Raw genomic sequence first — 25,883 nt, 5'->3', positions numbered from 1 at the left:
GGATAGGATCTCAGCTTTGTCGTCCTACTCTCACAGCAGCTGGGGATGTATTTTATGGCACTAGCTGTTGTTACCTGCTCTGATCAGTTTACTATAAAACTGCCATTATAGTGTAGAGTATGCAACCTGGAGAAAACAGTTGCAGAGCTCAGCAGCCTTAGCCATGGGGATTATCTAGTTGCAAATCAGACACCCAATGGCACCTTTTTTTTTCTTTACCCAGCCAGAAGTTAGATAGCAACCCGGTTTCAGGGTAAACAGCAGAGCACTTCAGGACGAAACATTTAGCAGCACCTTCAGTTACCGAGATACATAAGGTTAACAAACTCATCGATGGTTTCTTCACCTGTGAAAAATGCACATAATCTCAAATAACTTTCTCACTCAAGAACTGGTCTCGGTATTGCAGTAAGTGAATGTATATGAGAGGGATACCCAGGAAACAGCTTGTTTCCTCTTTAATTGCCTGTTCTAAACTACATTGTACTAGAAGAAAGAGGCTGTGCATTATTCCGTATAATTTCTAACCCCAAGTGTAATTTTGGGGACTCAGGCTCCAATGTTGAAGTAAACCGTGTAGAATTCATCCCTCAAGCTGTACAGGGGTTCCAGGATGAAATTCCTCTTCAGTCCCTTTGCGATAAAACTGATACGATGGTACTGCCTCAGTGGGGCAGTCTGTACAAAGCTTGCCGACTGCTCGAGTATCCCACCAATGCTCTGAAGAGAACTCTTGCAGCTGACCTGAATCTTCGTCCCTGCAGGGTAATCCACGCCTGTCACCAAGAAGCACCCTGGTTTGTTCCCGAGCTCTAGGGAAACTGAGTTAGGATTTCCATCAAGCCCGGGTACTATGTTGAAGAGGGAATCTGAGCCCTTCTGAGCAGATAGGGTGAGGTTGTTGGTGATCACAGTTCCTGGCAAGTCAAATGGTTCGATCAGCATGGAAGCTCCCTTCATGGTTGTGCTGTACATGTCATGAAGCTTTGTCGAGTCCTGAGGGTGTGCCCTGAATGTTGCATGGATGGCGGTGTCGGTGCCGTCAACTTCAGGTCGCTCTTGCATTGTTAGGGAGCCATTTGCGCTTGAGAGGACAAATGTTTTCCCATTGGATACTTGTGTGAAGGTTACCAGCTGTGAGTTGTACACTGAAGGGACAACGGTGATCCAATCTGAAATTGTACTGCTATCGCCAGCTTTTGCATCCCAGTCACCGGTGGATAGGCCAGCAAGAACAAATGGCCCAAATAGGATTGCTTGAAGGGACGCATACTCCGGCCGGTCATCTGAACAGAAAGTTAGCAATTAATATTTGGATCAAGTTCCTCTAAAATCTATTTGGATCAAGATTCTAGCTATACAAAAATATCAGAAGTAGCACACATGGTAGCAAAATCCATTATTTCTACTAGGGTCCTATGTATTTTAGCACCACCACTGGTTATCATTGTGATACTCCCTCCATTCCAAATTACAGGGCGTTTCGGCAAATCTTGATACATATATTTTGCTATGAATAAGCGTGTGAGCTTAAAGTTAGTCTAGATTAGGTAACTGCTGAACTATCATGAAATTACCTTTAATTGCTTCAGTTCTTAACCTGATGGGAAAGCGTAGTGATAGGTGATCCTCTGAGTTCCACTGTTTGGTAATTGAGAGGAAAGATCCTGCTCAGAGAATAAGATCAGGTAATGAAGTGGCCTTAGAAGATCAATGATAATTTGAATATTAAACACAATGGAATGACTTTACCTGGAGATAACGACCCCAAATCTTTGTCATTTAAAGTTGCTCCTGCACCATCAGCAGATGTCCATGATGGAATTCTAAAATTCAGTTTGGCCGACTGACTTGTCGTCTGAACAAACAGAAAACAAATGAGCTGACTGCAGATGCTTTTATCTGAATTTCACGTATAAACAATTGAAAAATAAATACCGTTGCAGAAATGGATAGTGAAACTTGAAGATACAAGTCAGAAGAGCTGAGGGTTTTGACTTGCTGAGTAACAGTAAGCCCAGCTGCTTTCCAGTTGAAAGTGCTTGGTATGTACTGAATGATGTTTAGTGCAGGTGTATCTCCTTTCTCCTCAAAGTAAATAGAATCACCAAGTTTTGAAAAGGATTCTATACCTGCAGATGGAAATCATAACATTTCAAAATAAACAATCTGCTCGAGAATAATTGCAACACTAACTTTCACAGTTTGATATATAAAGCAAAAAGGTATAAATGAAGGGGCTAGACACTGCCTTTAGCTTATGGAATCAAAATAAGAGATAGAACACAGTTGACTGAAATAAAGCATAATAATTAGTAATTACTGCTGCAAAGTATTCACACCAAGGCAGAAAATAGAGATGCCGGCGGTTTTTATATTACCTGTCCCATAGCAACACCAAAAAGAATCATACTTTGTTCCCCAACCATGATAACTCACAGCTTTTGAGTGTCCTGGGGCCTGGGGTAGCATGTAAATCATCACACCAGGATCTGTCCCCCTTTGAATGCTTAAAACACCATTTATCAGTGCTCTTTCATAATAATCTGCATATGCTATTTCCTTTGTCCATCTGAATAGATTGCGAGAAATCTGCACATGGTTTTAATATGACACATTTCTTAAAAAGAAATAAATGTTTAGGGTGGTTTGATAATTTAACAACCTTAAGCATGTTGTATGTGGTGCAGGATTCCTCATTCTCAGTACTCAGAGTCTCAGCTAAATGTTTTGGGTAGGTCCTGAAAATCAATTAAGAGAATAAGCTCCTTGCCAAATATAACTGTTGATATTCTATGGAGGTCATTAATCAGGCATCATACAAGCTATATTACCAGAATTCTCCGGCAGATGTGCCACCAGTTGCATAGCTATGAGAAGAATTTATTGTATCCATAAAGAATGTCGCTATTTGCTGTTTCAAAAATGAGGCTTATGGTCAGCTTCACTCAAATGGCAGAGAACAAATGAGAAACAGAAGAACAGAAGCCGGTACTACTTCAGAAACATACACTCATAGACAAAAAGGCTAAAATGGACATAAAAGAAAGAAGCATATATATAAATCTAAACAGCTATGCTGAATGTGTACAATGTCTAGCATATTTCCAAAATTTGAACAACATTCTAGCTTGACCAGCTCAGAATTTCACTAATAACAGCTAGTGTCATACATATCTTGATGTTCTCATAACCTGACAAACATACTTATATGGGAATTTGGGAGTCAAATAGTCCACTTGTTTCCCCTTTTGAATAGTAATCGCTATCATAATCTAAACTAATAACAGCATGCACTTATGTCTGCATCCCATAACAGATACCTCACTTTTTATGAACGGAATATTCAGCTCTCTAGTAATAAAATTTGCAATGAATTTTACCTTGTAAAGAGGATCTCCTGTAACTTCATACCTCATCTGCGCACCAATGACAACTGGAATGTGGGTATTGGAATGGAAGCCTGAAATACTGTCGGCCTGAAATGAAACACATACACACACAAGGCTATCACTGAAACAAAATCCCTCGAGAGGAACAGTAATTCTAGTCCATTGATTGATCTAGTAGGAACCCAAGTTCAGTTTCAATGAAAGTATACCCTGTACATGGTAATACCAGTTCAATAATGGCATAATTTAGGTCTGTATGATATATAGATATGTAGTGACTGCCGTATGATAAACAAATTAAACTGAAGTAGTAATCACTAACATACTTAAAACTGAAACAGGTTAATTTCTATTTTAGTCATTTATTGTTATCTAATCACAATCCTAGCTATCACTAAATAGCTGAAGATTCACAACTAGGAAACCAGATCAGTGTTCTGCAGACCTGAACTGCAAGCAGCCCAAGAAAGCACGGCTTATCGAAGAGATGAGCCAGTGTCAGATGCTTCAGATCATTCTGCTCAATTAAGAGAAAGGAAGCATATCAGCTAGCCTGCAGACGTAACTGTATTAATCGATGCTACACTTGCAACAAATGGCAATTCACCGTTATCGTGTAGAGCTGATAGAGCACATCATTCATCCCACCAGTCTCCTCATTGAGAGATTCCCAATGCCTCTCAATGCTGTATTTCTGTATGACATTCATCACCCGGTCACTGAAATAATTAGCCATCTTTACCACCATGTCAAGAGCCTTGGAATTCCCAGCCACTGTGTATTGATCAAGAAGGCCTTGCATAATCTGCAAACAAAAAATTACACCCACTCAACTCGGTAATGTTCATTCACGTATTAATCAAGTATAAACTGAAACCCCCTTGCACCTTGTGGATTGTGTAGTAAGGAGCCCAGACAGGCCTGATGGCTTCAACCCAATCAAAGAATTCGGACGGGAAGGCCGACAGGTACCCTGTGCCCATCTTCTTCTGGCAATAGTAGAGAGCGTCAACGACAGACGACATTTTTACTTTAAGAGTATCATTGTGAGTGCTAGCCCACATCTTTGCAGTAGCACTCAGGTAATGCCCTGAAAAGAAGAACATCAAGGCACTGAAATTCAGTCTAGCTGCACAATTGTTCTAGGTAAACTCTGCAAAATCGAAATCAAACTGAGATGCAGTGGCGCACCAACAAAGTGTCCCCGGAGCTGGACGTCAGGGCCCTCCCACCCGCCATAGGGCGTTCCCGGCGCCGTCAGTCCGACCTGTTTGCGGAAGCTCCAGACGAGGCGGTCGACGTCCAGGAGGAGCAGATACTCCAGGTTGGTCTGCTGGGCTTGCCAGTATAGGCTGCCCGGCTCAAGCCGCACGTCGTGCAGCGACGCCTCGGAGAGGAATGCGCCGGCCGCGCCGGGCAACGGCGCGCCGGTGGTGGCGCCCCGGAGCTTGCGGTAGAGCATGAGCCAGTCGAGCGCCTCCTCGCGCCGCAGCGCCCGCCGCGGCATGAGCGACATCCAGGTGGACTCGTCGGTGTGGGTGAGGTGCTGCTCCTGGCCATGCTCGTGGCCGTGGTGATTGGACGCCGGCTCCGGCCGCAGCTGCGCCGCCGCGCGCTCTGTGTGCGACGTCAGCCCCGGGAACGCATTCGTGCAGGTCTTCCCCTCCGCGCCGAGCCAGGCGGCGGCGGTTAAGATCACCACCGCCGCCACCGGCACGCCCGGCCCTCGCGCCATCACCCCCTTTCTTGCCAAGACCCACTCGTTACCCGGTCCTCAGTTGACCGACACCCACTTGAGAAGGGCGAGGAGGATAAAGATTAAGCAGAAAAAAAATCGGCGATTCAACCGAGAATTGCGGGAAAGCAGTTCACGATAGGGTAACAAAGATCGGAGGAAGTAAGGATTGAAGAAGACGACCCTGCCTCCCGCCCTCGCCTCTTCCCAAGCAACAGGGAGATGAAGTCCACTCGCTACACGGGAGTGAGACTGCGAGAGTGATGCTTCCGCCGCGAGAAGAAGAAGGGGGTATCGCCCCTTTTTCGCCGGAAGAGTGGCGGGCGACCAACGCGCATCGCGGAGAGCGACGGTTTATAGCCGAGGATTCTTGGACCCCAAGAGCCGCAAGGCGAAGCCATCATCACCCATCCATCCGTCTGCCCGTTCCAATCCGCCGTGATCGTCGCGAGCCGCTTGCTTGCACGCGACCGCCGGTCCGCCGCAAAGCCGACCGTGACGGCAGCGAGTGGCGCGTCGGCATCACGTCGAGGAGAGAAAGCTTCTCTGCCCCTTTCCGACCCAGGGGCGGAGATGGCAACTTGGCCGCGGAGCTCGCAACCGAAACCGGAGGAGAGCGGATGCGTCAGGTCACAACCTACTCTGTCGGAGACTCCGGGATCCTGGCATGCTGCTGCGTGCGCAGGACATGACATGGCATTGGCATCTACTCGATCTTGTTTCCCCGTTGTTTGCCTTATCTGGACATGGCATCTAGGGCGTGTTTGGTTTGGCGCCTACGGCGCCACACCGCGCCTAACCTGCGGCGGCCGATTCGGCCGCCACACCTGCGGCGCACGATGTGTGGCGCGGTGTGGCGCCGTAGGCGCCAAACCAAACAGCCCCCTAGTTCTTCTGACTACAGAACAATCGTGCGTAAGGCCCAAGAGGAAGAGACCACGCCAGTCACACTCACACCAGAGGACACCAGATGGGTGAACAGGATGCACAGCGATGAGTATCGTTCCAGTGTCAGAAGATCAAGGTGTTACGATCTAGATATGTGTAGAACAGATTTGGGGAGAGATAGCAGAGAATTTGGGGTAGGAAGCAGAGTAACACGGAAGGAACCGTGGGGAAGACGATGAACATTGTGTTCATTCAAGTCAAATGCGAGTTGTGTTTCTCCTCCCCGTTACAGAATGAAATCGCTGCCTTTATACCAGACTCAAGCTCAAGCTACTGAAATGGGCCTCTGCTGGGCCGATAACTAAGCTAGTGTCGGCCTCACTCGTTCGCCTGTCTGCGCGCCTGTCGCTGAGCCAAACGGAGCACTCTTGTGTACCTTCTTGGTCATGACAGTCTTCCCCCCTTCAGAAGCAGCTTGACCCCAAGCTGGTGCTTGAGGATAGCGACGGCGAATGTCGAACTCATCTTCCCATGTCTGCATGTGAGAAACCGAGTTCCATTGAACCAAAAGCCACAGAATTACCGTGAGGGACCAGCTGATTGTCGAGAACCAAAATGGTAACACAATCAGCTGTAGGGTTTGTACAGACAGTAGAAAGATCTGAAGCTTCAACCAATTGAGGTGGAACATATTTCTTGAGTAACGAAACGTGCACAACTGGATGTATCTGGGAGGTGGATGGAAGGTCCAACTTATAGGCCACAGCTCTAATGCGTTGCAGGATGGTGAATGGACCAAAGTAACGGAAACTCAACTTCTGATTACTACGGGTAGCCACGGATGATTGGATGTGAGGTTGTAACTTCAAGAACACAGAATCCCCCACCATGAATTCCTTTTCAGACCGATGAGTATCAGCGTGCTTTTTCATACGTTACTGGGCACGAGAGAGTTGTTGGTTGATCAGGCGAGTAAGAAGCTGTCTGTCTTTCAACCATTCAGCCAGATCTGGAACAAGCACCTCCTGAGGATCTGTGATGCCAAAATGACGAGGTGGGTGGCCATAAAGAGCTTCAAATGGAGTGAGACCCAAAGCACTGTGATAAGAGGTATTATACCAATATTCAGCCAATGAAATCCATTTAGACCACTGGTTGGGACAAGAGTGGACAGTACAGCGAAGAAATGCCTCCAAGCACTGATTCAAACGCTCAGTTTGCCCGACCGTTTGGGGGTGATAAGAAGAACTCATGAGAAGATCAGTGCCAGAGAGTTTGAACAATTCTTTCCAAAGAGCACTAGTGAAAATTCTGTCACGGTCAGAGATGATGGCTTGTGGCAGCCCATGGAGTTTGTACACATTGTTGAAATATAATTGAGCCACTGACAACGCAGTAAAAGGATGAGATAGTGGTAAGAAATGTGCATACTTGGTAAATTTGTCAATGACCACCAAAATGGAATCATGCCCATGTGACTTAGGAAGACCCTCAATAAAATCCATGCATACCACTAACCAAGCTCTTTCAGGAATAGGCAATGGTTGTAGGAGTCCAGGAGGTTTAACATGATCAATCTTGGCCTGCTGACATATTTCACAAGACTGCACAAATGAAGTGACTGAGGCTTTTAGTTTAGGCCAGGCAAATAAAGTTTTGATCCTATGATAGGTAGCTTGGAAGCCAGAGTGGCCCCCAATGGCACTGGAATGTAGAGCCTGCATAATGTGATTTTGAGCCAATGCATTATTGCCTACCCAAATTCTTCCATGGAACCTGATTATGCCATTCTGTAAGTTGTATCCCTTTCCATTATCTGGAGAGATGGACAATTCAGCCAGTAGTTGCTGTGTCTCCGGATCATCAGAATACCCTTCCTGTAGTTTCTCTAACCATGCAGGTGTGCAAGTGGACAGTGAATTCAGAGATGATACTTCACAATGAGGAACTCGAGAAAGAGCATCAGCAGCAGAATTTGAAACCCCCTTTTTGTACTGAATGATAAACTTCAAATCCATCAGTTTCAACAGTGCTTTCTGCTGCATTTTAGTGGTGACCCTCTGATCCATCAGAAATAATAGACTGCGGTGGTCAGTCCGAATGATGAATTCCTGATGGTATAAATATGGGCGCCACTTGTCCACAGCCAAGATCACAACCATACACTCTTTTTCATAGGTAGAGAGAGCTCTATTCTTTGGACCAACTGACTTGCTCAGGTATGAAATGGGATGTTTCTCTTGCATTAAGACAGCTCCAAAACCATCATCACTTGCATCAGTTTTGATGATAAACTGTTTAGTAAAATCTGGAAGTGCCAAGACAGGTGCTTGAACCAAAGCAGCAATAGTTGGAAAGCCTCTTGGGCTTGTGAAGTCCACTGAAATTGAACACCCTTCTTTAACAGCTGTGTCAAGGGTCGGCATAAGATACCATAATGCTGAATGAATCTCCTATAATATTCTGTGAGGCCAAGAAACCCTCTAAGATGTTTGAGATTAGTAGGAACTGGCCAATTGGAAACAGCTACTATTTTTGAGGGTTCTGTGGCTACACCTTGAGAGGAGACAATGTGGCCTAAATATTCAAGTTGCTGCTGGGCAAAAACACATTTAGACTTCTTGATGACGAATTGATGCTCTTGGATTATTTGAAAGACTTGCTGCAGATGAAGGATATGTTCCTCAAGCGAAGAACTATAGATCAAAATGTCATCCATGAACACAAGGACACATTGCCTGAGAAGAGGATGAAAAATCTTGTTCATAATACTTTGGAAAGAGGTTGGGGCATTTGTTAGCCCAAATGGCATTACTTTGAACTCATATAAACCACTATGAGTTCTGAATGCAGTTTTAAACTCATCACCCGCAGCAACTCTGACTTGATGATATCCAGATCGAAAATCCAATTTAGTGAACCATTGGGCACCAGCCAACTCATCCAAGAGCTCATCTACAATAGGCAGGGGGTGTTTGTTTTTGATAGTAATGGCATTGAGGTGCCTATAATCAACACAAAATCTCCATGTACTGTCTTTCTTCTTGACTAGCAAAACTGGGGATGCAAAAGGGCATGAGCTGTGCTGAATCACCCCTTTCTGCAGCATCTCTGTGATTCGGTTCTCAATTTCAGTCTTTTGTTGTGGAGAGTATCTATAGGGCCGAACATTTACTGGCTGAGCACATGGGACCAAAGGAATATGGTGATCATCTTGTCTGGGAGGAGGAAGCTCTGATGGTTCCTTGAAAAGGGAAGCAAACTGCTGAATTAAGTTGTGGACAGCCTCAGGCACTTCAGACTGGTGGGACTCTGAAAGATCCTCAGAAGAGAGAGCTTGTACTGAATGGTAGTCTGAAGATGGGAAAACTTTTCTCAATTCAACACAGTGAGTCACTGCTTTACGTCGCAACAATCCCTTTAATTTGCCAGAGCTGATAGCCTTGCAACTAGTGATGTCATCTTAGAGGCCACGAAGCAAAACACGTCTGCCATTCAGTGGAAACCACATTTTGCGTTTCTTTCAATGAATCCATGTAGGACTATGGTCCTCTAACCAATCACTGCCAAGAATCATATCAAAACTTTTAAGTGGCAACACTCTGGCAGGATCAGCAAAAGAGTGCCCCTGGATAGACCATTTGAAATCAGGTAGCCAAGTATCAGACACCATAGGACTGCCATCAGCAGTAGAGTATTGCATTTGGTCACACGGCTGAACAAGTGTTGGTAGAGAAGCTGCCAAGTCTGGTGTGATAAAGGTACCCACACTCCCAGAGTCCAACAGAATGAGAATATCTTGCTTACCAGCCATGCCTTGAAAACGCATAGCTCTCCGTTTTCTGAGAGGGACAGAGGGAGGGTCTTGGACAGCCAGAACAATTTCTTCAGAAGAGGGCTCATCATCAGAGTCTAAATCACAATGAGGAGCAACCTGAAATAAATCCACCAATTCCTGGAGCATGTGAATAGAGACTTGCTCAGGGCATTTGTGACCTCTGCCTGTCCACTTTTCTCCACAGGTATAACATAACCCATTGGCCTTCTTGTGTGCCAAAAGAGCAGCCTATTTATCATCCACCACAGCTTTGTCAGGCTTTTTTGTATCATCTTTCTTGAATTGAGAGCGAGGCTTATCCATGGTAGAGAAAACCTTGCTACCAGATTTGCCAGAATCCTTGGAATCAGCCCGAGAGTTGGGTAATTTGATTCGAGAATCCACTTCCTCTTCCTGCAAAAGAGCCAGAGAACTCGCAGTAGCGACATCTTTGGGACGGTGGAGGGCAATAGGAGCACGAATATCATCCCGGAGACCCCCCAAAAATCTAGTGACCAAATAAGTGTCGTCATAAGCAGTGTTGTACAGCAAAATACTGTGGGTGAGTTGTTCGAAACGGCAAAGATACTCGGAAACGGATCCAATCTGTTTTAGGTTGTGTAACTGTTTCAAGTGGAGATGGTATTGGTCCCGATCAGAGCGATCACAAATAGCCGTGTGCAAAGCTTCCCAACTCATGAAATGGCCTCTAAGTTCGGCAATGTGCAACCAAGTTTCGGCTGGACCCGTGAAATTAAGAGCAGCAAAGCGGGGTTTCAAGGCATCACTGATCTCATAAACCTCAAAATATGACTCACACTTATCCTTCCACAACCTAGGCTGTTGACTATCAAATTTGGGAAACTCGAGTTTGGGTTTGTGACTAGACCGAGAAGAACCAGCACTGACTTCAGGAACAAACTCATGAGTACGGAGGTGGGAAGTTGGAGCCATACCCGTGACCGGGTGTGGCGGGTGGGATCCAAGGATTCCCCCGCCAGCATCTCGGTTGCCATGTTTGACGCGGTGCCCGCTGGGCCGCTCACCCGTCGACGCAGATGGGCGCGCCGACGGCCCCGGAGCCAGGTTCAGGTCGAAGGGATTCACCCACGCAGAAGGAGACAGTGGAGGGGGCGGAGGTCGGGGCGGTGGTGCCGACTCGAGTCGCTGGAGTCGCGCCGCATTGTCGTCTGCCTTGAGCAGCAATTCCGCCATGGAGGCATCCACCGATACACGCCAGGAATCCAGACCTGAGACCTTGTCGAGAATCCGCTGCATCACGGCATCAAATCCATCAAACTTTTGAGAGAGGTCTTCAATGGAGGATGCCATTTGCTGCTGCATCTTGGTGGGCTTGCGGGGAGGAGCCATGACAAAGAAATCCAAACAGATGGGGGAAAATTTTGGGGAGGTTTGGTGGTGAGAGGCTTTGTTACGATCTAGATATGTGTAGAACAGATTTGGGGAGAGGCTAGCAGAGAATTTGGGGTAGGAAGCAGAGGAACACGGAAGGAACCGTGGGGAAGACGATGAACATTGTGTTCATTCAAGTCAAATGCGAGTTGTGTTTCTCCTCCCTGTTACAGAATGAAATCGTTGGCTTTATACCAGACTCAAGCTACTGAAATGGGCCTCTGCTGGGCCGATAACTAAGCTAGCGTCGGCCTCACTCGTTCGCCTGTCGCTGAGCCAAATGGAGCAGCCTCTTGTGTACCTTCTTGATCATGACACAAGGTTGGCAACATGTTGTCGTGTAGGATGTCCTTGAGGCGAGAACCAACCTCATTCCATCCAAGATCAGATAGTATTCATGCTTCATCCGATTATGAATATACTCCCTCCTTCCTGTAGTAACATATAGGGTGTCCTAGCATTTACCTATGTCACCTTATTCGGTTGTCATTTTGGATATAAATTTTGAACTCTTCAATACCTTATGTTATAGGAGCTAGGGCGGAGGGAGTACGGTACTATTAACTTTTCTTCTCAAATTTTTACCAACAATTTTTATTCACTCAATTGGTTAAGTGAAATAATATAAATACCACTAGAACTATAACCAAATATATTTTACATTTGACTTGTAGATTTATTCTATTTGCATGAATATTTAAAAAACCTGGAAAATATTTTTTTTGTTAGATTAACATGATAGCTTATATTAGATTTTGTTTATGTACATTGTTGGAATTCTATAGTTTCAGCTCCATAAAATATTTTTTTGTTAGATCAACATGTTAGATTCCACTACCTAGTTAGATTCTGATGCCAATGTATGTATGTAATATAGAAATGCGATGACAACATTTTGAAAATGTCGTATTACCAGCTTATAATTCTCTCGAGTGTCATGTCATGGATTTGGTGTAAAACACTAAAGTTAGGCTAGGTCAGTAGCCTACATAAAAAAAAAGGTCGGCCCGACAACCGACATGATAGTGATAGGAGCAGAGTTTCATGGTCATCTTAAACTTAGCATGTATCTGTGCTTAATTTCCTATTAGAAGAGGAAAATAACTGTTTTCTGATTTTGTTATATCGTTTTGGAGAAATTAAGAAATAAAATAAAAATAAGAAAATACTGGATTTTTAATAGGGTTATTAAAACATAAAAAATAGAACAAATCTAGCTGTTTCGATTTTGTTATCCAACTTTTAAAGTAGGGGACAAGAGAAAAAAAATCATCTCCAGCAAGATTCTACTTGGGTCCCTAGAGTAGGGAGGCATCCAAATTTCCCCATCCAGCCCTTTCTCCCACGGTCCCTGAGGAGGCCCCTAATTTTTTTCTCTCCCTCGCAGGATTCCAGCTCGAGCTCGAGCACCCCGCCAGCCGCCGCCGACCTACCACTCCCCTGTCCCCCAAGCTCCTGTGCACCGCCATGGAATCGCGTCGCCGCCGCCGCCGCATGAGCTTGCCGCACTGGCCTGCTCCGCGAGCTCGCCGCGCCGCCGCCGCATGAGCTCGCCGCACCGGCCAGCTCGCCCTGCGAGCCCACCACACCGCCGCACGAGCTCGCCGCGCCGTTGCACATTCCTTCTGCCCCCACGCTGTCCGACCGAGCTCGCAGTCCCCGCTCATCTGCGCCGCCGCACGGACCGCCGCCGTGTCCCCGCTACTCCGCTCTGTTGCACGGGCCGGCCACCGCCCGAGCTCGCTGTCCTCTATGCCACCCGAGCTCGCCATGGTAGGATTGGATCGGGTAGGCACACATGGAGAGAGGAGGAAGAAAGTAGTGGAGGAGAGAGAACGGGTAGGTTCCACTTGTCATGTGTCACTGTGTCACTGTGTCATCCTGGTCACTAAACTCACAAATCGACCGTTCAGGTCCTCAAACTTGTCCATCTATGTCATCTCGGACCATAAATTTGTTCCACTGTGTCATCCCGGTCCCTAAACTAAAAAATCAAACATTTACGTCCTCAAATTTGTTCAATCATGTCATTCCGGTCCATAAACTTGATTTTGAATCTCATATGGGTCAAAACAACACGATCTAAAATTTATATATCAAAAAGTAATTCATAATTTTTTCATATGAACTTGAATGAAGATAAACTTTATATCAAAATTGTAGCCCTTGACGTAATCTACAATTTTGTAGTTGAAATATTTTTGAATTAAAACTGTTTAGGGTCACAAAATATTGTTGTAAGTTTATAGATTTTGAAATTTAAAAGTTAAAATTAAATTTTGGGACTCTAAACAATTTTAATTCAAAAAATTTTCAACGGCAAAGTTGTAGATCGCGTCGAGAGATACAATTTTAATATAAAGTTTGTCTTGATTTGAGTTCATATGAAAAAATTATAAATTATTTTTTGATATGGAGGTTTTAGATCGTCTGGTTTGGACTTAGATGAGACTCAAAATCAAATTTAGGAACTGGGATGACACGAGTGGACAAGTTTGAGGATCTAAACAGATGGTTTATAAGTTTAGGGACCGGAATGACACAGTCAAACAAGTTTAAGAACCTAAACGATCGATTTATGAGTTTAGGGACCGGAATGACACAGTCGAACAAAATTAGGAACTGATGACGCACTTTACTCAATAAAAATTATTGCTGGAGTTGAATATGAAATCATAGTCCCAGAAAGTCGGAGTCCATCCCTACTTAAGTAGTAGAGGGCTGAAGTAAGGGTATTGAAGAAGATGCTCTTACGATTTACGATTAAAAAGGTCAGTATGCAAACAAGCACAATATGACAGTCATTCGCCCATTCTATGCTTGAGCACTAGCGGTAGCGGGGCACAGCGTCCCGGCAGGGCACGGCCCGTTTATCAGGTCGGCCCGTGTAGGGACTCGCTCCCACTGAAATGTGGGTCCGAGTGCAGCCGGGCCCACGTATCCCTCCCCATCCCTATCCCACGCCTCCCCTTTCCCGTCCGGCTCGCGGCTCCCTCCGGCCCTCAACTCCATTGCCGCCACCGCTCCCCTCCGCCGAGCTCGACGGTGGTCGGTGGTCAATCCTCCTCCTTTTCCGCCCCTGGCTTCCCTTTCACCGCCTGGCGCCGGCATCACCGCCGCGGCCACCCGCACGGCGCAGTTCGTCCCTGCCAGGCCTTCACGGTGCACCCCTCCCCCTCATCCCTGTTTCTCTCCCCGTTCCCTTCTCTCTCAATCTATCATCTCTTGGTGTTCCTTCCCTGGAGGCGACGACTTGGCGAGCGGCGGTGGTGCTATTCGGTCTTTGCAGGACCCTTTGCCGCGACGAGCACCCACCAGGTATGCCCTCCCCTTCCCTTCCTGATCTGCGAAACGGAGCACCCCAAACCCTAATTTGTATTCGGATCTCTCCCAGTCACAATATATTACCTAATTGCTTCGATTTTGTTTGAAGAATTATCGGGTGTACATGTGTACACCCATGTCCTATGCTGGATTTTCTCCAAAAACAAATGTCCTATGCTGGATCCGCCCCTGTTCTGGACTCCTAGTTTCGAATCGATGTGATGATATGTTCTGTGCGTGCTGGGATGAGTCCATCTGAGCACCTGCATTGCATCTGCACAATGTTGCTTCGATTTTGTTTGAAGAATTATCGGGTGTACATCCTATGTCCTATGCTGGATCCGCCCCTGGCCTTCTGGACTCCTCCTAGTTTCGAATCGATGTGATGATATGTTCTGTGCGTGCTGGGATGAGTGCATTTGAGCACCTGCATTGCATCTGCACGATGTTTGCTAGTGAGCTTATTGGATTTGTTCAGGATCTACCTCAATTAGATGCGTACCTCCGTGGAAAAGTTGTTGTTTTCACTGCCCTGGATGTCTAAGCTGTGGTTGCTGTACTTGTATGTGATGAAATGATGCTACATTATACAAAATCGATGGCATTGGCAGCTGATTAGTTCCGAGTGAAATTTAGTTGTCATAGCATCTGCTATTGTGGTCGATATGTACGGAAACATTATGTGGTTGTTGGAATGGGTAAATACAAGCAAACATGTTCAAAGTATCAAATGAAGAAGGCACCTTTTCACACAATGTTTCATTTTCATATCTATGGAGATTGAATCACTAAAAATGTATTATGGTCAGGTCATCTGCCTCTTAAGAAATATTTGGCTTCATTTTTTTGTGGTTGGCTAGTAGTTAGTGTTCATTTACGTTTTATTGGTTAGTCCAATTTCAGAACTCACTACTCTAGTTTGGCCCTCAGGAGTTCTCTACTCTGATCATGGTTACTAATTCTATCCAAATCTGGACTTAGCTCTTGTAGCTCACTGGTCTATATATCTGCTTGAATGCTTACTTTGTCTCGTTATGCCCTATCCAAATTTCAAGCTGGTGCCTTTATCTACTTGAAACATTTTTTGCTTCAAGCTTGGCAAATTAGTGAACCTGTACTGTGATATGGCGCAGACCATTTTCCTTCTGTGAAGTGTTCCTGATACATTGATCTTCTGCAGTATGCTAACCTGGATTCTTGTTAATTTTGTATTGCAGGCATATCTTTGCCCCTGTGATTTGAAATTATAAAATTAAGGCCTGAAGAGTCAGTTTTATTCAACCAGTGCTTGGATATGGTATCAGTTAATCTTGGGTTAGTACATTATGTACTGGACCACATATATGGAACTCTTCTTCATCGCACCAAATTAGGAACACCGTTTTTCTCAAAAGGATGGGGAGGTACCAAACTTGATTTGCTAGAGAGGATGGTGAAGCAGTTATTCCCTGAGGCACATTGCCAAAACTGGCCACCAACTGCTGTCCATCCAATGTGGAAAACAGTTTGGGAGACAAACAGTTCGTGTCTGCGAGAGGGTGTTTTCAGGACTACATGTGATGAGAGATTAATCGATGCATTGCCCCCTGAGAGTCACAATGCAAGAGTTGCTTTTCTTACTCCTAAAAACATCACACCAGAGAAGATGGCATGCGTGGTCCATCTTGCAGGTACATGATTTTGTAGTTTCATTAGATTTGTTTCCTAATTCACTGGACAGGTTAGGAAAACCATTTTATCTGATATATATGAATGTTTGGCTTGTATGCATTCCTCTTTTCTTTTATTTTCACCCCAGTTTTCTGTGTGTTGCTGGGAGAATGCTGTATGAATGTATTAGCCTGCTGGCTTTCTAGCACTGCCAACTTTAACATTCTTGTTTGACAGCTTCCCTGTCTTTCTTCAAGATAAAAACTTTTCTCCCTTACCTGGTGCCAAAATCGAACAAGGGCTAGTTTCTTTTTACTGTTACTTTCATATTTATTCATGAGCATTATTACGAAGTTGTTACTCGAAAAAATCTTTTCCATATTTTCAAAAACCTGTGCCACTTTTTTGTTTCCAATAAAAGTATGCCTTTGGCTCTCATCTAATGAATCAATCTAAAGTTTTTGAAATAAAATAGGCACTGGTGATCACACATTTGAGCGCAGGCTTCGGCTCGGTGGGCCTCTTCTGAAGAACAATATTGCAACTATGGTTCTTGAGAGGTAAGAGTTACTTGCATTCTTTGGTATAATGTTTTCGTCCACAACTCACCAAGATCTGATATCTCATGATCCACAGCCCCTATTATGGACAGCGCCGTCCTAGTATGCAGCGTGGTGCAAAGCTCCAGTGTGTGAGCGACTTATTACTCTTAGGGAAAGCCACAATTGATGAAGCTCGCAGTCTACTGTACTGGCTGCAGACTGAGGCTGGCTATGGCAAGATGGGCATATGTGGACTCAGCATGGGTATGTAATACTGGCTTCGCTCATGATTGAATGAAGTGAGCCTTAAGAGTAATGTGGCAGACTATTTGTCAAAGCCATCTGAGTCTTATAGATTTCTGTTTTTTTTTTCAAGATTCCATGTACATTTTTCTAAGAAAGGGTTCTTTGCTGATGACCCAGGTGGTGTCCATGCTGCGATGGTGGGATCCCTGCATCCTACACCTATTGCCACACTGCCATTTCTCGCTCCACACTCTGCCGTAGTACCTTTCTGTGAAGGAGTCTACAAATATGCCACAGCTTGGGATGTGTTGAGAGAAGATGCAGCAGCAATTACTCAACATGTAACATCTTTGACGGAAGATGCAGCACAGAAAACTGGGATCACTATCGAGCAAGTCAGAGATAGGTTGCGGTCAGTGTTGTCTTTGACTGACGTCACTAGATTTCCAGTCCCAAAGAATCCGCAGGCTGTCATCTTTGTTGGTGCAACGGTTAGTCTTTTACTTTGTTTCACGATTCTGATAGAGTAACCAAAAGCGGATTATATCACTAGTTTACTGGCTATTTTAGGACTATTACAGTGGATGGACTTCTGAATTTTCTCATTATATCTTTTGCCTGCACTGTTTTTAGCATGTTAATATAGCGCTTCAGCAATGATCAGAAAATGATATTTGATAGCAGATAGTTTACTCAAGCACTCTTATCTTTTGAAGATTGTTTAAAATACCTCCTTATCTCAGACAAAGAGATTGCTTACTTGAGTATTCTTATTCGGCTGGAGCTTTCTTCTAATCTGAATCTATGTTCTCTTTTCAGGATGATGGCTACATTCCCAGACATTCAGTTATGGAGCTCCAGAAGGCATGGCCAGGCTCAGAAGTCCGATGGGTAACAGGCGGCCATGTTTCCTCCTTTTTCCTCCACAACGACGCGTTCCGCAAGGCCATTGTTGATGCCCTTGACAGATTGTAACACCAGAGGGAAGTCATCCCTGTGATGCCAGTTTTATGTTGTGCGACTGTTTCTGAACTTGAGGTTACTAGATCAGCTCAACCCATGACCACATGCCATGATAGCTACACCCTGTGCTGAAGGGTTTTCGTAAATGACAATTTGTTGTAACTTAATTGTTTGTTTTTTCGGCATGAGATCGGAGGAAGGCTGGTTGTACATCACATATCATGTAACACCCCATTATTTGGCGGTAGTTCTGCAATAACTTATTTTCTCACCATTTATCAAAGTGTCTGACATGTCAATACTGGCTGAATCAGCTTGCATGGCAATCTGGCAGTTTCAATGGTTATTCCTTCCTAGTATTTCATACTGCTGAATCAGCTCCTATTTATCCTTTGTGTATACACAGCTATAAATAAATATATAAATACTCCTAGAACTGATGTCAAATAGTCGAGAAATGGGTCATCTGAATTCCTGATCACCTCTATATGTATGTGTATCTCTGAAACTATTCCATCACTGTCCGTGAGGCTGTATCTATACCAAACCATCCCTACTTTGGTGGAGTTGTCCGTGGCTGGACCCGGCCGGCGGTGTGTTTGCCGGCGGTTCGTGGCGCGGCCGGGTGTGCCAGAGCTCGCTGAGCGCGCGGAGGCGGTTGGAGTAGTCGGCGATGGCGAGGAAGCACCGCGCCGACTGCCGCGCCGTCAGGATCTGCGGCAGTCGGTGCAGCGCCTGCAGCCTCAGCGCGTCCGCCTGCAAACGCAACCATGAGATGATTCACTCATTCACCAATAACCAAACACCATTGTTCTTGTCAATGCTTCATTTTATATGTAAACATGCTGGGATGCAGACTGTTTGTTTGTTTACTTGTCTGACGAAGGCTTCGAGGGAGGCGAGCTTGCCGATGGCGAGGGACATGGTGGCCATGTAGCCGGGCACGTCGGAGTAGGGGCAGAGCAGCGCCGCGGCGTCGGAGGAGACGGTCTCCGAGACGGAGCGGTGCATCGCCTGCAGCTCGTGGTCCAGCGCCGCCTCCGCGTCCCTCGCCCACTGCTGCACGCCGCACACGCCCATCGCCTGTGGCTCCGTCAGGGGCTCCGCGTGCCGGACGGCTACCTGCGGAGCATGCATGCATGCATGGTGGCTGATCAGTTCATCTCCTCTCCTCCACCCACACACCTCCCGAGAAGCTTTACAATAAATCATCTGAAACTTGCACAAATTAACCGCGAATAAAGCATGTGAAATTAAGCCATAGATCTAATAATTACTCTTTTATTTCCAAATTATTAATCGTTTTGACTTTCATACATGCATAAATTTTGCTACACATAGACGTAAAGTATATCTAGATGTGTGGCAAAGAATGTGTACCTAAAAATGTAAAAAACAACTAATAATTTGGAACGTATTGTATATATTTTTTCTTTAAAAATATATCCATCTTGCAATCAAATCAACATAGATCCTCTGAAATCTAGACCTATACACTAAAGGTGGTAATAATGTGGACTTTTTTCGTACTCACTCCGTCTCAAATTATTAATTATTTTTGTTTTTGGCTTTTCTAATGCTGCACCTAGATATATATTATGTCTAGATGCATCTAGAAAAATCAAAACGACTAATAAAATAATTTAGGATGGAGGAAGTACGAGATAGGGGTTGGTCGTTCATGTGATCAAGTTACATGTTGACGAAGCTTGATATTTTATTTTGAGACCTCGGTATCTCTGTTTCAATTCCAACCAATCCATCTAGAAGCCGAAATAAAATGTGTTAAACACGTCCTTTGGTTCGTTGTAGGTAAGTTAACCATCCCCGTCCCCATCTCCTATCTAACCTAACCCTGTTGCAGTTGCAGAAAGTAACATCCGCATTGTAGTAGGAGATGGCTGCGTTGCTAGTACTGCATAATATAAGCAAAGTCCAAAGACAATTCCAAAGACAATTCCATCAACTGGGACCTCTGACCTACCTAATCAGCTAGCTAATCCATCATGTACATCTGTGATTTGTCCATGTATGCTTGTACCTTCGTTCAAAAAAAAATGTATGCTTGTACCTGATGGCTGTCCATTAATATTAGCAAACAGTACTTTCCTTTATTCTTCAATAGTGTATTTATTTCGTAACATATTATTATCCTGCACATCAGCATGTACAGGAGCTAGCCTACTATATATGCGCATACATAGTCAATCATGACTCGTGAGTCGTGAGTCATGACACATGCATGCTTGTACAAGAACAAGATCTCTGTGGCGTATGGGTCAAAATTAATCAAGTGCATGCCATGTACTTTTACTATATACTAATCGTTTTTCAGCACACCAATAGAAAAGGAGTAGATGGTTAGAGTACGTGCGTAGAACCGGTGAGCTCATGCTTACACAAACGTGAGCTCAGCGTTTACTGATACGAATTGAGGATTGTAGTATCTGTTGTCACACACAACTGCTCTATACTAAACTATGTGCCAATGTACTATATATATATTTTCTCAATTCGTGCTAGGTAACAATGTACTCCATCCGTTTTTAAATTTATGACGTTTGGGATAAGTTTAGTTCATAAAAATAATCTAACATACTTATCATAGATGCCCAAATTAGCTAGTGTACCAATGATAATGAGTCAGTTAAAGTTGTTGGAACTAACCTTGATGAGCTCCGAGGGGCGGAAGCCGCCGATCCAGAGGAAGCAGCGCTCGGCGGCGGACGCCCACGCCCCGGACACGAGGTGGGACGCGTCGGCCCACGCCACCGCGGCCTTCAGCTCCGCCAGCACGCCGTGGTGCGCCGCGGCCGCGTCCACCATCTGCCGCAGCTGCGCGTCCGCCGCCGGCGCCGCGGCGTGCGCATGCTCCTCCGCCTCCAGCGCCGCCCGCAGGTGCCGCATCATCTTGCCGTGCTCCTCCTGCCACCGCGCGTGCTCCACGTCGAACCATGCCGCCTCTGCCAACAATAATTTGCAGTAATAATAAACGTGCAATGTGCAATATTTGAGCAGTTTGTATATAGGTAGCTAGGGTTTTGATCTGCATGCCTGGGCTTAATCTGCCATTGCCACCAGAAAGAACTCCACCACCAAACACTGCTTCCTGGATGATTAGTGTTTGGCGACATGCACGAAACAATGCAAACACAATTAACCCCTAGTTTTCAACAATAACTTTGCTTAAGCTCGTGTTGCTTTTTTTTCTTTAAAAATGCAGAATTAAGACGAACTTGCACTGGGTGGTCTAGGTGTGCGAACAAAACACACCGCTTAGCTCATATATGTAATCCTTTTTCAGTTTCAGCGTGCATATATACCTGAGTTCTGGATCTGTGCAGCTCTTGTTCCAGCTGGGACAGCCTAATCCTGCTTGTCTCTAGGTTCTGAATGTAAGCCTACAGTTTGAGACACAACAGACAAAATAACAAAATGGAACATTAATATAATCATCCTATATCCAGGCCATGGAACACTACTTTTATAAATTTATATATGACATAGAAAAAACAGACATGGGAATCTTGTTATAAATCCAATAATTTTTCCATTGATTTTTTAGGACTCACTTTATTTGTTTTTTTTTTGACTCGCACTTTATTTGTTGGTTAGGTAGTACAGGATGAAGTACCTTCTTTCGGAGCCTGCTCTTCCTTGCCGCCTCCCTGTTCTGAGCGAGCCTTCTCAGCGTCTTGGCGTCCGGCGTCCTGGGGCCCTCCTGGTGTTTCGAGGTCGACGGCGTCCCGCTGCCCAAGGCGCCACCGCTGCTCCCTGCTTCTCTCTGACGACGACGACGACATGGACGACGTCAAGCACGCGGACAAGGCACAACGGCCTTGTTTGGTTTGGCGCTACAATTATAACGCTAGAAGAGAATCTTTCCCGCATGAAGGACTAAATAAAGTCTATTTGCAAAAAAAATTTAGAAATGTGTGTAACTTTTCATGACGAATCTAATGATGTTAATTAATTTTGCTACAGTTATGCTACAGTAATCATTCTCTAATCGCGCGTTCAAATGCCTCATTAGATTCTCCAGGGTCACTAGCGCGGGGGTTTTGAAGTTGGTTTTGTAAACTGTCTTTATTTGACACCGTAATTAGCGGTCAAACTGTCAATATTCACTAGCACGCTGCAAACCAAACGGGACCAACAACACCCGAAAATGCGTGCATGCCATTTCACAATCTAGCAAGCTAAGCCGTGCACGTGCAGAGATATAATGCATGGATGCCTGATGTGTGTGTATATATGCTCAAAGCTTCAGAGTTCAGACTAGTACTTTGACACAAATAGAGATATATACTTGAACGCACTAACCTTGACGGCAGCCGTCTTGCCGTCCTTGGGGCCTCCTGCTGCCGGCGGCGGCCGCTTCGAAGAAGGGCCGGCGCCGGCGTTCGGCGTCGTGTTGTTAGTCCCCATGGATCCCTGATGCTAGAAATAAGCTCATCGATCGGAACTTCAGAAGCAAGGTCGATGCATGTAAGGGATTAAGAGTCGCACTCAATCAGATGCCCAAGTTTATACCTTCGGTAGTGCAGGCTCGACGACGTGCATTGGCTGAGAAGGGAAGATGTTGAGAGTTTCTGCACAATGTCCGCACATGCAGCATGAGCACGCCATACCATGTATATACTTACATATAAATATATATAATAAAAGATGGGAACTGGAATGTACACAGATAATACACACACACACACACACACACACACACACACACACACACACACACACACACACACACACACACACACACACACACACACACACACACACATGTGAACATGTACAGTCTACAGTGACGTTAGGTGTTCATCAGCAAATATGTGACTAATATTCTACAAGCTAAGTAACATTTAAAAAAAATCTAGCTAATCGGGTTGAATATATATATATGAGCCAGGGAAAAATGCATCCCAACATGCATGGTTGTTGGAACAGTGAAGCGGTGAAAGGAGCGACAAGCGAGCTATGTAGGCAATGAGAAATCACTTCTCTGCCTAACTGCCTTGTTTGAGCAGAAAACGACCTAGGATGAACACATACATGAGCAGGTGTTTGTTACATGTCACTCTCCTTGAACTAGCAGGGATTAACTCCTTAATTTTTTTCCCTTTTCTGAAACTTGCTTTTCCAGACAGAAGAAGCTTAATTTACAGACAAAAAAGAGAGAAATTAAAAATGATTATTGAGAGTTTTGATCGCCATTGCCGCACATCTTTGATCCATATTTTTTTTAAAAAATTCTTTGCTCCATACTCATGTAACCATATCCAATCAGTGTATTAGTAGATGCATGCTACATGGCATGCTTAATTTATTTGGCATGTAGGAAACCATGCATATATGAACTATGAAGCAACAAATAAAGTTCATATGATTGGGAAAAAGTTTATTCCCTCTGGCCCATTACAGCTATATATGCATAAGATTGCATTATTGATTGTGACATATTACGAAAAAAGGAGCCCGGACTTAAGTATGGCTTACGAGGTTGATCTTGAATAGCTGATGTTTGATCCTGGCTGTTGAGGTAGAGGAAGAGGACTTGATCGAATTCTGCCATGTCGTCGTATCCCCCTCCACCTTCCTTTCTGCTGCACTTGCACAGATTAATACATGCAACAAAGTTACAAAATTGATAGCTATATCATCATTAATTATATATGATTGGGTTAGTTACTTGTTCCTTCATATATTTTTAAGATTTTATATAAAAGAACCGTGACTCCGCCGAGGCACCGAACGAAGGGGATAAAATGAGGACGAGATGTCTGAGCAAGTATCACATGCTAAACAAATCCACTAGAAATATAATGCTACCCGATTCATTCAGATCTTTTGGGGAAAGTTAATATTTAAGAGAAAGAAGACCAGTAAAAAAACCCTAAGACCCGGCTGTCAAATATTTCTTAGAGAATTGACATTTCATAATTACTTAAATCAAATAAAAAATTCTGGAGCATGCATTTGTTACACCATCACATTCTCTAAGATGCGTGTCATGAGCAGTGAATATTACATAAGCAAAGTACAGACACTTTAAAGCATGAACCATTTTCAAATCAAGGTGCCCAAACTTCATTCATAATCTCCAGAAGTGTAAAGTCAGACAGATAAATGATTCTTTATGTTTTCCTAATCATGCCTGGTGCGTAGCTATAACTAATCATACGAAAACAACTCCGAAGCCTTAGAAAGAGCACAGGCCGAGAAAACTGACGAAAAATAGACAAATTAGGGGCATAATAAAGCACGAATTCAAGAAATACTCATGTTCTTCAGAAGGGGAAAGACAAGTAAGCAAAAGCTAACGGCCTTCAATTCCATCTGTTTTTGCAAAAAAGTAAAGCAAGCTATAGACTTAATTCAAAATATCTGTGTGTTTAGGGTTTACATGATACCGCCATGGGCGGAGGAGGAAGCAGCTTGAACCATCCCGGCGTGTGGATAGGAAGCCTGCTCATGTGGCTGCTGCTGCCATGGCCTATCCCCCATGCATGCAATCACTTGCCTATATGCCAGCAACCTGCATGCACAAGCTGCTACCTGTGCAGAGGTAGCTTCTTGATCACCTTAATTATCGATCGGATCCTCTCGGCTCAGACGTCTCCCAACTGGACTGAAGCAGGAAAGATGATTCAAAAATGATCTTCAAATTCTTCACATCCGATTCTGATCGATATGCGAGACTATGATCGGTAGACGCGCGTCGCCGCTGTTCTTCTTTCCCCTTTCCTTCTCCTCTTCTTCCTTGCCGGCTTTGTGTCTTCTATGGCTTCTTCTGACCGGAAGCTAGCAAAAGTAGGACTTGTAGCCTGGTTGACGTGGAGTGCTTGTACAAGAAATATAAGGGAGTGGTTACAAACCATGGAAAAAGCTAGGCACAATAATTGGACTTTTTTAGAAAAGGTAGAATACGATGGGTGTCGTTGGATCGAGTCCGGTAGGATGACTGGTCTCGGAGCAGTTAGTTTTATATTGATTTAATTTGCTTAGCTAGTTGATTTCATGTTTCATCTTAATTTACTCAAGTCAATTTTAACGAAGAAAAAAAAGCCATAGGCCATCAATTGGGAGAGACATTCTACCAATGCCAAGTACTATTTGTTGTTAAGTTCTGAGCTTTTCGCAGGATTTATATGGAGAATTAATTTTGTCCTGGAAAGCCAACTTCAGTTACAGGATTATGTTTGATGTGGGAAATGATTTGTTATTTCTTTGGTTTATTATGCATGGCGCACACACACTTTTTGTTGTGTACAAAAAGCTTTGTGACTATCCAAACTTTTAATGGAAAAAAGGTGATCGTGATATCCTATAGCTACTAGCAACAAACTAAGCCAGATTCACAAACAGTATCTGAAATCAAGTAGCATTGAGTCCCGAAGCTACAGCAGAAAAGGTTTCTTAGAACAAAATCCTAGAGAATTCCCAAAACTTTTCAGGAAAAGCTAGACGACCAGGACAAAGGGGAATGTATCCAGCTAACCGCCACGCGTACATTGCCACTTGCCATGCAGGTGCAGATGATACGCAATAAGTTTGCAGCCGTTCACTATGCATCGCGTGCATTTGTATGATCTATATGCGTTGCATCTTCAGCAGCCCTAAATAAAATGAGAAAAATAAAGTAACGATGCTGAAAAATTAATATATCAGAACTAGCTAGCTAGAGATCTGTTGCAATTTTGATGCTGACAGAGACAAGGGAAAACATCTTACAGATGTTACATAATATATATAGTACAAAAATTAAACATGAGAAACATGTCTTAGACATCAAGAGTTAGGAAGATATTCTGTCCTGTCAATCTTTTTTTTTTCAACTTTTCATATCACAATATTTATGTCTTTTGGTATATCATAACAATTTTTTTGTTTATAGCATAGCAATATATTGC

The 25,883-nt window shown here is 44.3% G+C and overlaps 3 protein-coding genes across 7 annotated transcripts; 1 reads left to right on the top strand and 2 right to left on the bottom strand.

The window, feature by feature from the left end:
- Window positions 1–318: 318 nt before the first annotated feature.
- LOC120654967 lies at window positions 319–5,515 on the bottom strand. Its single transcript, XM_039932658.1, has 12 exons — window positions 4,584–5,515; window positions 4,280–4,482; window positions 4,000–4,197; window positions 3,838–3,909; window positions 3,384–3,479; window positions 2,835–2,914; window positions 2,666–2,741; window positions 2,382–2,592; window positions 1,939–2,132; window positions 1,753–1,858; window positions 1,578–1,667; window positions 319–1,286 (listed from the first exon to the last, which is right to left on the bottom strand). Exons 1-12 carry the CDS (start codon window positions 5,125–5,127, stop codon window positions 550–552), a joined length of 2,607 nt encoding a protein of 868 aa, XP_039788592.1. The 5' UTR covers window positions 5,128–5,515; the 3' UTR covers window positions 319–549.
- Window positions 5,516–14,186: 8,671 nt separating this feature from the next.
- LOC120654966 (protein ABHD18-like) lies at window positions 14,187–18,334 on the top strand. Its single transcript, XM_039932657.1, has 6 exons — window positions 14,187–14,563; window positions 15,787–16,239; window positions 16,695–16,779; window positions 16,856–17,025; window positions 17,185–17,498; window positions 17,827–18,334. The coding sequence occupies exons 2-6, from the start codon at window positions 15,864–15,866 to the stop codon at window positions 17,980–17,982; spliced, it is 1,101 nt and encodes a 366-aa protein (XP_039788591.1). The 5' UTR covers window positions 14,187–14,563; window positions 15,787–15,863; the 3' UTR covers window positions 17,983–18,334.
- On the bottom strand, window positions 18,222–24,826 carry LOC120654965 (transcription factor TGAL9-like). Of its 5 annotated transcripts, none has more exons than XM_039932651.1 (10): window positions 24,377–24,826; window positions 23,470–23,573; window positions 22,504–22,562; window positions 22,294–22,410; window positions 21,605–21,754; window positions 21,294–21,371; window positions 21,025–21,079; window positions 20,638–20,933; window positions 18,844–19,092; window positions 18,222–18,726 (listed from the first exon to the last, which is right to left on the bottom strand). In XM_039932651.1, exons 1-10 carry the CDS (start codon window positions 24,475–24,477, stop codon window positions 18,508–18,510), a joined length of 1,428 nt encoding a protein of 475 aa, XP_039788585.1. In that variant the 5' UTR covers window positions 24,478–24,826; the 3' UTR covers window positions 18,222–18,507. The 5 variants fall into 5 exon arrangements, with proteins under 5 accessions (XP_039788585.1, XP_039788586.1, XP_039788584.1 ...); XM_039932652.1 differs by having other exon boundaries at window positions 22,294–22,404; window positions 23,470–23,576; window positions 24,377–24,820; XM_039932650.1 differs by having other exon boundaries at window positions 23,470–23,576; window positions 24,377–24,819.
- Window positions 24,827–25,883: the final 1,057 nt, after the last annotated feature.

The sequence above is a fragment of the Panicum virgatum genome, chromosome 1N (assembly GCF_016808335.1).
Source record: "Panicum virgatum strain AP13 chromosome 1N, P.virgatum_v5, whole genome shotgun sequence".
In the NCBI taxonomy this organism is placed as follows: domain Eukaryota; kingdom Viridiplantae; phylum Streptophyta; class Magnoliopsida; order Poales; family Poaceae; genus Panicum; species Panicum virgatum.
This window is presented reverse-complemented; position numbering and strand designations above follow the sequence as displayed.